The 16,678-nt window shown below is 48.9% G+C and overlaps 1 protein-coding gene across 1 annotated transcript in view; it reads right to left on the bottom strand.

The window, feature by feature from the left end:
* Positions 1 to 15,494, bottom strand: part of LOC119372266 (ninjurin-1) — a 141,833-nt gene extending 126,339 nt beyond the window's left edge. Inside the window, exon 1 of the mRNA XM_037642746.2 lies at positions 15,316 to 15,494. Within this exon, the coding sequence (XP_037498674.1) occupies positions 15,316 to 15,321 (6 nt within the window). The 5' untranslated portion in view covers positions 15,322 to 15,494. The remainder of the gene's footprint in view (positions 1 to 15,315) is intronic.
* Positions 15,495 to 16,678: the final 1,184 nt, after the last annotated feature.

Raw genomic sequence — 16,678 nt, 5'->3', positions numbered from 1 at the left:
ATAACGATAAAATATGCGCTGCGTAGGTGTAGTTCCTTTCCGTCGTGTACATGTGTGTGCGCGTATGTGTTTGACTATTTTGGGCCCTTTAACTTGTACCTAAAACTAAGTACACGGGTGACATTTTATTACATTTCCCCGCTATCATTTCAGTTTGAGTTTGAGTTTATTCAACCACGTGACAAGTACATGAAAATACACTGTATACGTGGTTTGGTGCGAAAGGAAAAAAGCTGCATTTCACAGCTTGACTGGCCCCTTCACCCAGAAAAAAATCTAAATTTCAAATTTACAAAAATTACAAAAATTACAGGCAGCGGAAAGCGACAATACAAAAAGAAACACGCATGTGGCCCATGACAGCAAATAATAGAATGACAACTCTGAAATACATACAAAAAGATTCATAACAAAGCAATGTATGAAAGAATGAAACTAAATAACCCTTACAGAAATCACCCAACATTCATTTACAACACAGTCAGCACATCCGCTTTAACATTTCAGTTTTAGACAATATACGCAGATTATCAATTGTTAGTTTCCATTTGTTCATCACACTTGGAAGACGGTAACGTAGTGTTTCGAATCCATAGTTGGTGCGAAGACATGGTACATGCCAAGTCTCCGTATACGTAGTAACGCGACTGGCAGGATTCGGTTGCAAGGTGGCCAAAGTTCGTAAAAGGATACTTCCTCTGCGTATTTCTGATTTAAACTCACCTAAACGCGAGAGAGGATGAATATCAGTCCCAACAGTGCTGGCCTCACTCTACGGAGGTCTCCTCAGTCCAGGATCACCGCCTCGATCATATCTAGTGGACAACCTCCTGTGGCCATGCAGTCATATGGGTGGGGATGTCGCACATGTCTGGACAAGTGTTCCGGACAGGCTCGACATCACTGTTTCAGTTTCGGCTGTAATGATGCAGCTCACGGGCTTCTTCAGATGACTTGCAGTAGCGTCCGACACAAAAGTCTTCAGGCAAGCTGTAATCTCCAGATCAGATGCTTAGCTCCCGCATTTTCAGCGAAGCTTTTTTTTTAACTCTCGGAGTCGTATACGTAACTAACACGGAGCCAGCGAGCGTACAGGAACGCGGCCCTCGAAGACGCGCAAGTCTCACGCGTATTTCTTCTATGCGCCGTTTTCCAATAACTGATGCTCCCTCGATCGTGGGCCATCAGCCGTTTCTGGTAACCTGGTCTTTCATCACGGTTATCGAGGTGACTTGACATTTCACGATGCCACATTTCATTTCTCTCTGGATATGAACGCATGACGGTAATAATAAATAATAATATCTGGGGTTTAACGTCCCAAAACCACGATATGATTATGAGAGACGCCGTAGTGGAGGGCTCCGGAAATTTCGACCACCTGGGGTTCTTTAACGTGCACCTAAATCTAGGTACACGGGCCTCAAACATTTTCGGCTCCATCGAAAATGCAGCCGCCACGGCCGGGATTCGATCCCGCGACCTTCGGGTCAGCAGCCGAGCGCCATAACCACTAGACCACCGTGGAGGGGCGAACGCATGACGGTCGTTGTTGCCTGTAGCAACTGAAGTGTTGCACTGCAAAGCACGTTAATGACGGTCCGATTCCCGGCATGTAGTAAGGAAACAGGCGGGAGCATTGAGCAATGCGCTAGAAAGAAAGAAAGAAAGAAAGAAAGAAAGAAAGAAAGAAAGAAAGATGGAAGGAAAGAAAGAAAGAAGGAAAGAAAGAAAGAACGAAAGAAAGAAGGAAAGAAAGAAAGAACGAAAGAAAGAATGAAAGAAAGAAGGAAAGAAAGAAAGAAAGAAAGAAGGAAAGAAAGAAAGAAGGAAAGAAAGAAGGAAAGAAAGAAGGAAAGAAAGAAAGAAAGAAAGAAAGAAAGAAAGAAAGAAAGAAAGAAAGAAAGAAAGAAAGAAAGAAAGAAAGAAAGAAAGAAAGAAAAATAGTACGTTACACACGCAGACATTGAGCAATGCGCTAGAAAGAAAGAAAGAAAGAAAGAAAGAAAGAAAGAAAGAAAGAAAGAAAGAAAGAAAGAAAGAAAGAAAGATGGAAGGAAAGAAAGAAAGAAGGAAAGAAAGAAAGAACGAAAGAAAGAAGGAAAGAAGGAAAGAAGGAAAGAACGAAAGAAAGAAAGAAGGAAAGAAAGAAAGAAGGAAAGAAAGAAGGAAAGAAGGAAAGAAAGAAAGAAGGAAAGAAGGAAAGAATGAAAGAAAGAATGAAAGAAAGAAGGAAAGAAGGAAAGAAAGAAAGAAGGAAAGAAAGAAAGAAAGAAAGAAAGAAGGAAAGAAAGAAAGAAAGAAAGAAAGAAAGAAAGAAAGAAAGAAAGAAAGAAAGAAAGAAAGAAAAGAAAGAAAGAAAGAAAGAAAGAAAGAAAAATAGTACGTTACACACGCAGACAGAAAGCTTCCTTTTTTTTCGATAGGGGCACGGCTCCGATTTTCTTGACTTTATCGAACCAGATTCACTAAATAGTCGTCAGTGCCGCGTACTGCAAGCGTAACGCGCCCGGTATTTGCACCCGTTTAGAATGTTTCACCGGTCTAGCTACACAAATCTCATCACAAAGCGACCGCCGTCGTCAGGAAGCTTCGAACAACGAGCAAGGACGCCATACTTCAATTGTCCCGCCGCGTGGTGCCCAAGATAGCATCGAAATAATGGGCGACGAAATCTCCAAGTCGGCAAAAAGGCGTTAGTTAACGTCGTCGTTTCACCCAAGTCTATACCTCATAAATTTGCTGAATGACCAATGATCATTTTTTTTTTCATTTCAATTGAATGTGTACGTATGTACACACATAAAAACACACGCACTAGCATACATAAACCATGGAGGTCAGGCCCCTCCCCCCAAGATAAATTTCCGGCTACGCACCCGTTTCAGCCGCGGTCAAGAAATTTGATAGCGTCCCAGAGCGGTCGCGCGACACCGGTGTTACAAGCTTGCGCCGAGCACTGAAGAGACAATTACAAGTAGCACAGGAAGGGAAATGCGGAACCGGAAGTCCGAAAAAGTCGAAGCTCATCGAGAACACGCCGCTCGGCAGCGGATGTCGGAAGTCGTCAGAACGCCAACTGTCGGAGTGTCGAAGTGGAGCACGTTCTCGGAACACTTCGTGGCGCCCGACTTGTACTTACACTTTCACTTGCGACTCAACGAAGACATGAAGTTCGCCATAGGCTCGTTTGGCATTAATGTTTGTATATTGCACGTTCTTACGGGAAAAAATCATGCGGTACATTTTACTGTTCGTGCAATACACGTTGTGACGTGACGAATTAATACGTCGGGCAATTTTCTTCAATTATTGCTTTAGTGCTCCTTCATGCACGTGTAGAGTCATGTCTCACCATGCCCATTATTTTATTGTTAAGCAACATGTGTCGTACACCTCAAGAAAAAACATATCCGACACATTCCACGCACTGTGGGAATCGATGTAATGCGAAGCAGCCAGCAAAGAGATGCATACATTGCCTTGTACATTGCCTTGTGTGTCTTTGAGACAAATGAAGTCATTCATGTCATGATATCTAGTCCACTATATGTCGCATGTTTGTCATGCATGCATGCATGCATGTACAATATGGTATATACCATGCTAATGAAGCGTATATTCTGGTACATACAATGCATTACCTGTCATTTATGTCCGTCACACACACTCACAGATGTAGAGGGAGTACTGCGAGGGTAGAGCGACTGTGTTACTCTCGCCAGAGTTCTTTAACGCCGTGGGGGAGTAGTCGAGAGTTAGCCCCGGAACTTGCTCTTTCCTTGAAGGCAGAGTAAAAGAGACCGCGAACTCTCTGCTACTCAGATAGAGTTCCCAATCCACGGAACTCCCTCCCCGACGTAGCGTGAACAGGGTCGGGAACTCCCTTCTAAGCAGACGGAGTACAAACTAGCGCTAGCTTCTGGCCGACGCCGCACAGCGATATATAACTGTCTCTTAACCATAATCCTCCGAGCGTAGACTCCACAGATGTCACTTTATTGTGCAAGTTAATAGGATAGCTTTCAGTAATAACAAAAGAAGTGTTTGGGATCGTAAACCTTTGGTTTCTGAAACGCCAACAGAGGCATGTTTCGAAGCCTCGAACATCGGCAAATTCTAACGCATCGCCAACTTAGTTTACGACACAAACTAATTGCCACTGGAATAAGGTAGACACAAAGCATTATTGCAATAAAAGAAGAGTCGCGAGAAAAAAAGAAAACGGCCGGCAGGAGGAATCGAATCTGCCACCATAAGATTCTCAAGCCGAGGTCTCTACCACTATACGCCACGCCCCAACGCAGCACTCCTGCCGTAAAAAGACTAGTCAAGACAGAGTTAACCGCTCGACTTCATCTTTACGGGTCGCATACTGAAGATAGACGCGATCTTCCTTTTCAAATAAAATTCACGTCTTCATAACACACAAAACAGCTGACGACCACGAATGACATTCAATAACCTGTATTTTCTCGCGCTATCGACGATACACCCGCACAGCGCCCGTGTCAATGTACTGATTTGCATCTGAATCGATAGGTGCAACTACATACATAACCGTTCGCCAAACACCAAATTGAACGTGCAAGAAAGTATGCCATCATGTTAGTTCAACAAGGCGTACTAATTGACAAGTCTGTGTCTGCGAAGTGCCGGCGAGTACGCCCGGCGGCTTTCGGTGGCTGCCGGGGTGCGTTTGCTGAAAGCGGCGTCGTAACGATGCCCATCGCTTCTTGTACGAACACCGTACGCCAGAAAAAATGGTTCATTCATGTTAACCGATACTAAAGCTCTACTGTACACTCATTTTTACACGTCGGAATTGCGTATCCTTAAACCCAGAAGCGCCGACAGCATGTACACACGGACTCGGCAGGTGCGCTAGGCCTACCTTCGCTGGGAGTCGTACGGGTCATATTGAGTGCGACCGATCTCGGCGCAAGTGGCTGACGAAGGTTGAAGAATGCGCATTTTATCGTCGAAAGCTTTGAATGCATTAAAATGCAACCGAGGTTGAGCGAAAGTGCGAGAATCGCCAGAGATGCGCTTGCATTGTGGTGATGTTGACCGTCGTTGATTTTCTGGCGTATGTACGTGCCGCGCCTGCCGCGGCACCGCATGTCCGAGCGGACGCCAGATCGTAACGTCGTAAAGTATTCATCAGCCAACCCTGGTAAAAGATCGCCGCAAGTGTATTTGTAAGCGCGTGACTACAACTCTCAGATTTGGGCATGAGCGGCTGTACGGCATTGAGCCGATATCATAGAGTCCCAGCTGATATTTGGAATTTGCGAATGAAAACAGTGTTGAATATTATGCTGTTTTATAGTAAAAGATCAATGTGCCAACAGTATCACAATAGATCATTCGATATTTACACGTGTTCCATGTATATTTGCTGTGTAAATACGCACAGCAGAGCTGTTGCCACTGGCACTGGAAGGGGGGCCAGACATCATGGATATATATACCGGTTACCGGGTGTATGGTTTTGTGCAGCGCCAGTAGTGCATATGTTCAGTGTTGCTGTGTTGTGTATGAATGAGTGTGCGGATATGAGTTCTGTGTATGTGTGAGGTAAGCTTGAGGCATTTCAGCCAGGTTCACTGTTACATTGTAGAAAACGTACGAAGGATTTCTTTTTTTTTTTTCCCTTTTTTTTTTAAACGTTAGTCCTAGCAGCAAGAGTGATTCTACTCTTGGAGGGAGTTCATGCACTCTAGCCCAACCAGCATTGTAAAACTCTGCGAGGGAGTAGCGCAATTCCAGCCGAGAGTCTATGTACTCCATTTCAAAAGCGTGACTTTACTCTGGCGATGGAGCTTGTTCACTCTGGTTCAGCCAGAGTACCAGAACTCTGTCGAGAGAGCATGCCTACTCTGTGCAGCAGAGAGTTCCCAGCACTCCTGAAAAGGGAGTGAAATATGGGACAAGCGTTTACTCCCGCAAAGAGAGTTGCTAGCACTCTCTTGCCGCTGTGAGTGCACTCATGTCATGCCATACCAATTTTGGTACTTATCAAGTTAAAAAAACAGCCGGAAAGCGCACCAAGATAGTGTCATGTAAATCACGCCGTAGATGACATGCATATCATGGTTTGCATGTTAGGACCTATCGTTTATGTTCATCATACAGTCACGTCGCGGAATGTCAATTACGGTACATATCAAGCTAGCGAACGGCCGCGAGCGCACCAAGAGCGTGGCATGTACATTATGCTGTTCATGAAATGCATGTCATGATTGTCATCTTACCACCTGTAATTTATGTTTGTCGTACAGTCAAGTCACGCAATAACAGTTTTGGTGAATATCGAGCTGGCGAACCGGCCGCGAGCGCACCAAGAGCGTAGCATGTAAATCATACTGTACATGAAATGCATATTGCCACGCCCACTTCTTGTCTTGTTTGACCGGCAGGGACGGTTATCAACGCTCGACACTGTAGGCGAAGTAGTGTTCTAGAAGCGTCGCGATTGTAGTAGATCGGTTTGTTAAGATTGCGCCCCGCACGCGAATGTTCCAGCTTTGTCTAGAGATTACGCCGCCACCAGCGATATCGCTGGAAAGTTCGATAGCGCCTGTATAAAAGCCGACGCGCTTGACTGCTTGTCAGTTGATCGACGAACGACGCCCTGTTCGCCGCTATCATTGTACAGCGTATATTGCTGTAGTTCCAGTTCTCATTTTCCGGCCACAAGTTCGGCCAAATAAACAGTTTCATCATGCAAACGCCGACTGCTGTCTTCGTCGACGTCACGACCACGTGACATCTGGTGGAGGTGCTGCTTCATGATCCGGACGCCACCGCGGAGCGCTGACCCAAGCCCAAGCCGCGAAGAAGACGACTCTAAGGACAACCCGAATCCTCGAACCAGCCGCCGGCAGAAGGGACTACAACCAGAGTACGGGCTCCTTCCCGAAAACGCCAGGCAGCCGAAGACCGTCACGTCGACCGCCGAGACGATGACTGACGCAGTGCCCCCTACGGCGATCGTGATGCAGCCACCCAGGGAGCCGCCGACGTTCCGTGGTTCGCCATGTGAAGACCCCGAGACTTGGCTCGAGATCTTTGAAAGGGTCTCAACATTTAATACCTGGAACTGCGAGGACAAGCTGCGCCACGTATACTTCTACCTAGAAGACGCCGCGAGGACGTGGTTCGAGAACCGAGAATCCGCCCTACAAACATGGGATCTCTTTCGAACGACGTTCCTAAGCACGTTCACGAGCGTGGTCCGCAAGGTACGGGCCGCGGCTATGCTGGAGACCCGTGTCCAGCTGCCCAACGAAAATATTGCCATCTACACGGAAGAGATGAATCGCCTGTTTCGACACGCCGACCCAAGTATGCCCGAAGAGAAGAAAGTGAGGTTCCTCATGCGGGGTGTCAAACAGGAACTCTTCGCTGGATTGATAAGGAACCCGCCGAAGACGGTCACTGAATTTGCATCAGAGGCTTCCACGATCGAGAAAACGCTTGAGATGCGAACGCGGCAATACAACCGCCGCTTCTCGGCTACAAGCTACGCCGACTTTCAAGCCCTAGGACCCGCCAAACCTGCGTGAGACGATTCGAGCAATCGTGCAAGAAGAGTTGCGAAAAATTCTACCTTCGTCGCAACCTCAAGTAGAGTCCATCGCCGACGTCGTGCGCCAGGAGATCCAGCATTCACTCGGCGCGCCTCAGCTAGCAGAGCCGCAGCCGCAAGCTATGAGCTATGCTGCTGCAGCCCGCCGTCATGCTCCTCCTCCACGCTCGCGCCAAGACGCCACACCGCCGCAGTACCGTCGCCAGACGCCGCCGCCGCCACCGACGCCCTACCGACCACCTGTCGGCCAGCGCAACACCCCGAGGAAGACCGATGTCTGGCGTGCCCCCGACAACCGCCCGCTCTGCTACCACTGCGGAGAGGCCGGCCACACGTACCGCCGCTGCCAGTACCGTCAGATGGGACTACGGGGATTCGCCATCAACGCGCCGCGCCCGCAGCCAGGTGAACGGCCGCGCGACATTGACGACTACCTCACCGGAACACAGTGGCAAGAACGACGACCATCCCGCTCGCCGTCGCCCGGCCGCTACATGTCACCGCACCGCCGACCGTACACTGGCCCAAACCGGGGCCGGTCGCCTAGCCCGTATCCGGAAAACTAAGGGCAGCAACCGATGGAGGTGCGGTTGCTGTACGACGAACTACCGAAGATCCTCCGCCGCCGACGACCACGCGACGAGACCTGCAGAACACGACGCGAAGCAGACGAAGCCCTGCCGACGAAACCTCGCGGACCGAAGAAGACCGACGACGCAACATGGAAGCAGCGGAACATACCGACGCAGCCGTGACCCGACGCCGCGACCCAACCGCAACGCAAGACGACGAACTAGCGACCTCGACGTTATCATCGACGGCTACAACGTCACCGCTCTCGTCGACACTGGGGCCGACTATTCCGTCGTCAGTGGGCCATTCGCCACCAAGCTGAAGAAAGTAAAGACCGCTTGGAGTGGACCCGAAATCCGGACAGCTGGAGGCCACCTGATAACGCCGATTGGTGTCTGCACGGCGAGAGTCACCATCAATAACCGGACTTATCCTGCGAGCTTTGTAATCCTACAAAATTGCTCTAGGGATGTGATACTTGGAATGGACTTCCTAAGTGACCACGGCGCCGTCATCGACCTGAGGTCTGAGTCGATAACGCTAACCTCAGACAAAGCGCTCCCGCCCCACGCGACGCCAGGGAACCATGCATTGAACGTGATAGAAGAGCAGGTGACCGTTCCACCGCGCTCCAGCATCATTATTTCCGTCGGCACCGAAAAACCTGCGAACCTTGAAGGCGTCATCGAGGGCGATCAGCAACTACTCTTGAACCGTCAAATTTGCGTCGCAAGAGGTATAGCCAAACTGCGTGACGGTAAAGCAAAGGTAGTGCTGACAAATTTCAGCCACGAATATAGGCACCTCAACATTGGTACGACGGTCGCCTACATCGACGAATGTGTGGCCGCCAGCAATGCTTTCGCCCTCTTCGATGCTGCCGAACCTGCTTCAACGAATCGAGGTCCCGAACCAGATTTCGACGTCAACCGGAGCCTTCCGAAGGTCAAGCAAGACCAGCTGAAAACCCTGCTCCTGCAATACAAGGACTGTTTCTCGTCGTCATCGCAGGTCCGACAAACGCCCCTTGCTAAGCACCGCATTATAACAGAACAAAATTCTCGACCACTCCGACAGAGCCCCTACAGAGTTTCGACGCGAGAACGTGAGGCCATAAAGAAACAAGTCGACGAAATGCTACGCGACGACATCATCCAGCCTTCAAAGAGTCCGTGGGCGTCACCCGTGGTGTTAGTGAAGAAGAAGGATGGGACACTGCGCTTCTGCGTTGATTATCGGCGCCTGAACAAAATCACGAAGAAGGACGTGTACCCCCTCCCACGGATAGACGACACCCTGGATCGACTACACAACGCGACGTACTTTTCGTCGATGGACCTCAAGACCGGCTATTGGCAGATCGAAGTAGACGAAAGAGACCGAGAAAAGACCGCTTTTATAACACCCGACGGCCTCTTTGAGTTCAAGGTCATGCCTTTCGGTCTTTGCTCGGCACCTGCGACATTCCAGCGCGTCATGGACACCGTGCTGGCTGGCTTGAAGTGGCAGACTTGCCTTGTTTACTTGGACGACGTCGTTGTGTATTCCTCGAACTTCGACGAACACCTCCAGCGACTTCAATCCGTACTTCAAGCAATAAAGAACTCCGGGCTCACCCTGAAGCCAGAAAAGTGCCGCTTCGCGTACGAGGAGCTCTTGTTTTTGGGTCACGTGATCAGCAAGACTGGAGTGCTCCCAGACCCTCAGAAAACAGCTGCCATCGCCGCTTTCCCGCTACCCACCGACAAGAAGGCCGTGCGCCGATTTCTCGGCTTGTGCGCCTATTACAGACGTTTTGTCAAAGACTTTTCACGGATCGCCGAACCACTAACGCAGCTCACGAAGACCGACGTCGAATTCAGGTGGCAAACAGCGCAAGTCGAAGCATTTCATGAACTGAAACGACGCCTGCAGACGCCTCCGATACTTGCGCATTTCGACGAATACGCCGATACAGAGATTCACACCGATGCAAGCAGCATAGGACTCGGCGCCGTCCTTGTGCAGCGGACGGGCGGACTGGAAAGGGTTATCAGTTATGCTAGCCGGTCGCTGTCTAAAGCAGAGGTCAACTATTCCACAACAGAAAAGGAGTGCCTCGCCATCATCTGGGCTACGTCAAAGTTTCGCCCCTACCTCTACGGCAGGCCCTTCAAAGTTGTGAGCGACCATCACGCCTTGTGTTGGCTAGCTAACTTGAAGGACCCTTCAGGTCGCCTCGCACGGTGGAGCTTAAGACTTCAAGAATTTGACATTACTGTCGTGTACAAGTCCGGAAGGAAACACTCCGACGCCGACTGCTTGTTTCGTGCCCCCGTCGACCCGCCACCGCCCGACGACCAGGATGATGACAGCTTCTTGGGAGCCATAAGTTCCGAAGACTTCGCCGAACGACAGCGAGCCGACCCGGAACTGAAGGGTCTAGTGGATTACCTGGAGGGCAGGACCATCGCTGTCCCAAAAGTATTCAGGCGAGGATTGGCATCATTTTTCTTGAAAAACAACGTCCTCGTAAAGAAGAACTTCTCTCCGGCCCGAGCCAGCTACCTTATCGTTGTACCTTCGGGACTGCGACCAGAAATTCTGCATGCCCTGCACGACGACCCGACGGCTGGACACCTCGGACTTTCCCGAACGCTCGCACGAGTACAGGAAAAGTACTACTGGCCGCGCCTTGCTGCCGACGTCACTCGCTACGTAAGGACGTGCCGAGACTGTCAGCGACGGAAGACACCGCCCACAAGACCAGCAGGCTTCCTTCAGCCGATCGAGCCTCCTCGGCGACCATTCCAGCAGATCGGGATGGACCTCCTGGGGCCGTTCCCAACGTCGACTTGCGGAAATAAATGGATCGTCGTGGCTACCGACTACCTCACCCGCTACGCCGAAACAAAAGCCCTGCCCAAAGGCAGTGCCGCTGAGGTAGCCAAGTTCTTCGTTGAGAGCATCGTCCTTCGACACGGCGCCCCGGAGGTTCTCATCACCGACAGAGGTACGGTGTTTACGGCTGACCTAACTCAGGCGATCCTGGAATACAGCCACACAAGCCACCGCCGCACCACTGCGTACCACCCACAGACCAACGGCCTCACCGAGCGTCTAAATAAGACCATCGCCGACATGCTGGCCATGTACGTCGACGTCGAACACAAGACGTGGGACGCCATCCTTCCGTACGTGACCTTCGCGTACAACACGGCCGTACAGGAAACGACGCAGATGACGCCGTACAAGTTGGTCTACGGACGGAGCCCGGCAACGACGCTCGACGCCATGCTACCAAACGTGACCGACGAGGAAAACATCGACGTGACCACCTACCTACAGCGCGCCGAAGAAGCACGACAGCTCGCCCGCCTACGGATCAAGAACCAGCAGACGACTGACAGCCGCCGCTACAACCTTCGACGACGCCACATGGAATACCAACCCGGTGACCGTGTATGGGTATACGCCGACGAGGACTTAGTGAGAAGCTTCTTCGACGATACTTCGGACCGTACAGGGTACTTCGACGCCTCGGCGCACTCGACTATGAGGTTGTCCCTGACGGCATTACGAACTCTCAGCGGCGCCGTGCGCGACCTGAAGTCGTCCATGTCGTGCGCCTTAAGCCGTATTTTGCGCGTTAGCGAGCCTGGGGACTCTATTTTTTCCTTTGTTATTGTGATTTATTTGTATATGCACTTGTTTTTTTTTTTTTCCTCTCTTCTATGTTCTTTCACAAGCATCGGGACGATGCTTTTTCAGAGGGGGCAATGCCACGCCCACTTCTTGTCTTGTTTGACCGGCAGGGACGGTTATCAACGCTCGACACTGTAGGCGAAGTAGTGTTCTAGAAGCGTCGCGATTGTAGTAGATCGGTTTGTTAAGATTGCGCCCCGCACGCGAATGTTCCAGCTTTGTCTAGAGATTACGCCGCCACCAGCGATATCGCTGGAAAGTTCGATAGCGCCTGTATAAAAGCCGACGCGCTTGACTGCTTGTCAGTTGATCGACGAACGACGCCCTGTTCGCCGCTATCATTGTACAGCGTATATTGCTGTAGTTCCAGTTCTCATTTTCCGGCCACAAGTTCGGCCAAATAAACAGTTTCATCCTGCAAACGCCGACTGCTGTCTTCGTCGACGTCACGACCACGTGACAATATCATGATTGTCATCTTACCACCTGTAATTTATGTTTGTCGTACAGTCAAGTCACGCAATAACAGTTTTGGTGCATATCGAGCTGGCGAACCGGCCGCGAGCGCACCATGTGTGGCATGTAAATCATGCCCTACATGACCCGCATGTCATGTTACCACCTGTCATGTTCGTCATAGTCACGTCACGCAATGCCCAGTTTGGTACATGTCAAGCTAGCGAAGCGGCCGCGAGCATCCATGAGCGTGCATGTAAATCATGCCGCACTTGACATGCATGGCATGATTTTCATGTTACCACCTGTCATTTATGTTCGTAATACAGGAATGTATTGTCATACCAATTTCGGTATATATCCATTTAATTAAACAGCCTCAAGCGCCCCGAGACCATGTCATGTAAATCATTGCTGTACATGACATGCGTGTCATGGTTTCCACGTTAGGACTAGTCATTTATGTTCGTCATACACTCTTGTCCCGCCATACCAATTTTAAGACTTTCAAAGGGCTCCAACCAAAAAATGGGTTTATTTCCCGACATTTCGGAATCAACTCGATTCCTTTTTCAGGGGGAGTTGCACCCGGCCGGGTCCTCAACTTCCTGAAGCGAAACTTCAAGAAAGTTCCTGTGTGTCATTTTTCTATTTCGTACGTTGGTCATACGGTCCAGAAAAGCACATGTTTCAGTGATTAAAGATTTACTTGGTTATGCCACACACGTTCATATTTTGTGTCATTGTATACCCACTGCAGCTTAGCAGTGAGGGCATTTGTACATGTGCATGATGTACAGGCTCATATTTTCTTCATTTGGCATGATAATTCATGTTGACCCAACTTAAGAGCATAGCCTGCCCAAAATTGTCATACATTTGCATATTAGTTCGTTTACACCCTTCTGGTGAGGGCGTAAAGGGGGTGTTGCAAGGGTGTTTTGTTTACGAACACCCCATTTGTAAAATAAGGGTGTAATGAGGGTGTTCACAAGGGCGCTTTTAACGCATACACCCGTCTTACACCCTTTAGGGTGTAAAAATTTTTACTGTGTGCAAAGACATACATTTCCGCATTAGAATGCATTCAAAAGCGTGGAGCAAGATTTGTCTTCTCGAACTAAGACTTCACGATAAGCCCGTCTGACATAAGAGCCGATCTTTAATGGCCGTCTTTGCAAGATAGACGGAAATACATGCGCCTAAAACTGTTTCACAAAATTTTTATTGGAGCAACAGGCCTATGGAATCAAACATGCATCCTTGATCTTACCTACAAGTCAGCCCGTCGGGGTCATTCCTTAAAGGTTAGAGAATACAGTTGTATTAACATATGTAAGCATCAAGGGCGTCCGGAGGGAGGAGACTGTCCCCCTCCTCCTTGAAATTTTAGATAACATTTTTCTAGGCAGTAGCGAGAAGCTACGCGGCTTGATTAGCACACCTAGGTCCCGCATATCCGTGTGAAACGCGTTTCACGATTGCGAGCAACCTTTTCACGTTCCACTCTATGACTAATTTTGCCGGTAGTGTCACGGCAATGAAAGAAAGGCTAGCTGTTTTGGGTGCCCGCCCCCGTGCGGATCCACCCCCTTGCGAAAAGTTCTGCGGACGCCCTTGATACGCATTCGTTTTTTTTCCAGCACAGTCCATGATTAGAATAGTCTCCCGAAGGAGGTTGTCTTGTCGCCACCCAGTTCCTTTGACGGTGCCCTTGCTGAGTTCTCGTTTCGTTAGGTATCGCATGTGACATTTACCCTGCAGCATTCAAACCTTGTCTCCATCTGTTAATCTTTTTTTTTTCACCTTTTATAGTTCTGTTATAATGTGTCCATCTGTTCTTGCCTTTAATCCTATTATATTTTGAGAGTCATATGTTATATTAGGAGTGTATACATGTGTCACGCTATCTGTAACCTTAACCATCTTGATGTTGTTGCCCTTGATGTTTCATTAAATTACCTGTAATGCTTTCCTTTTTTTCCTACAATATAATGTCCATTGGGCGCTGTAGGTATCTGAATAAATGAATATACATTTGCCTAAGACGACAGGAAGGCCAAAGCCATCTTCTTCTTCCTCTCGGTCGAGTGACCCCAAAAGCTTTTCGCACCCAACGTGGTTTTGAACAACCCCGGGATTGAAGGCATTGCAAGCTCATTGTACCTCACGTGGCCTCCGGGATCGGCCAACCTTTGACCAAGCGACGACATCCTTAGATGACGCCATCATGCGACGTCATGGTATGTCCCTTCATGATGACGTCACAAATTTTGGCGATCTTGACGTCACCGCATGATGTGGATTTTTTTTTAATCATTCGGGTAGACGCCGCCGAAGATCTCTTATCCCGTTTCATGAGGCATCTAGGGCTTTTCGCATTAAAAGATTACTGGTTACTCTTTCTGGCGAATTCTGACTTATCACACATATAACTCTCTTTAAAGATGCACTTTAAGTATCTCTTGGGGAATCGCGCCTCCCGCGACACTGCGAAGGGAGTATGATATTCAAAAGACAACGCATTCACAGAGAGTTATATATGTGACAAGTCATGACTCATCAAAAAAGGACTATTTCTTTTATTTTTTTGTTATACAGTGTAGGCTGTCTCCCGGATTGTGTATCAACGAAGCGGAGTTCAGCTGTCAAACTGCAATTACAGCTGAAGATTTTCTCGTCACTCCATTTTTCTCTCAGATGGTGGTAAAAAATAAGTATTTCAGTGGAATGCGTTTTCGCTTTCTTCCGCACTGCTTCCTGCGAGATGACGGAGGTGATTCGCGGAGCCATTGTTCTGCCGAGTAAGAAGCATACTTCAATCAATCGGCGGCGCGTCTTATTTTCGGCGCGTCAAAGGAAACACGCGCGGCGCAGGTCAAAACGTGTGTACACATTTCGCGGTGTGCAAACGAACAGCGGAGCCGCGCGATTCGCAGTGAGTCGTACACCTATTTCTACGAATCTACACCTTTACGGTGTTAAGTATACTGAGAAAAGGCGCTTACCTCCATTGTGACGTGTGTAATCACTGGTGCAGATGAATGTAATCACTCGAAGCGGACGACAGCGCGCACAGGACAAGCAGACGACAACGAAATATCCGGGTTTTCGTGGATCTAGTCCAAGCTAAAGCGCGCGGTAGCTGACGGACACAGCCGCGAAAGTGCGAGCGCAAGACCGGCTGATCACGGAGCAAGTGCGCTGAGCACCCGAGCGGAACGTTGCTCGGGGAGAGTCCCGTTAAAGAAAATAAAAGCAGCAATTAAAATTGGACAACGTATAAAAGACGATAATGAGGCGGAGAGCGGGCCACCACGGAGAGAAGTGAGTCAGTCGGAGAGGGAGCGATGGGCGGCTCAAGGGCGTACGCGGTCCGTTGCTGCAGCGCCGAGCCGCATGGCTTTCGTGGTTTTTTTTGTTTCCTGCAAGCAAAGGGGGGTTGTTGCTCTCTCGCCAGCTTCGATGGCCTATCTCACCGCTATCCGGCGTTTTGGCTCCCTGCAATTCTGTGCAGCGTCTACGAAGCTGCATCAGTGGTGCCAGGAAAGCAGGAGATCCCTTTTTTATTGCGTAATGTGGTGCTCGGGGCGAAGAGAGTGCATTATTTTCGGTGTCGTGGTGACGTAAGCGAGACATTGCCAAGGGTCATTACAAATAAGAGTACTATAACAAGGGCGTTGGTCAGTGGCTTCGCATCTACATGTATTGCAGAAAGAAAATAGTGAAATGTAAAAAAATAACTCGCTTCATACAGAAGGCTCAGTGTGTAATACATACATACATACATACATACATACATACATACATACATACATACATACATACATACATACATACATACATACATACATACATACATACATACATACATACATACATACATACATACATACATACATAGCCTCGCCGAAGAGGGAAATTATATAGGCCACGCAAAAAAGAGACTTTAATTATGATCCTGAACGCAACAATGGTTAGGTTATATTCTACAAGAGAACTAGTTGGCAACTTGGCATTCAGGCATCGCCGGAGTCTATGTGTTGCCGACATGCAGAAGGTCGAAACTCGAATACGTTTCACACGTCTTCAAATGGATCACCATTAAAAAATGGGGGTAACTAGAACTGTATGGTACAGCTTTGTTCCGATCGTTTTAGCGAATTTATGTGCTGTAGGCTCTAGCTCAACCGAGCTTTCACAAACCTTGGCCCAGAAGATGGAAATGTGCAAGAAGATGCACTCCTCGTTTACCTTGGCTCAACACGTTGGACTCGAGACCAACCGAGCGCAAGCTACATTACCACCGACTGGCGTATAGCGTGCATATCTTGCTTGTTTACCATAACAAAGATAACAAATCCATCGTCC

This window comes from Rhipicephalus sanguineus, chromosome 10, assembly GCF_013339695.2.
Source record: "Rhipicephalus sanguineus isolate Rsan-2018 chromosome 10, BIME_Rsan_1.4, whole genome shotgun sequence".
Lineage (NCBI taxonomy): Eukaryota > Metazoa > Arthropoda > Arachnida > Ixodida > Ixodidae > Rhipicephalus > Rhipicephalus sanguineus.
This window is presented reverse-complemented; position numbering and strand designations above follow the sequence as displayed.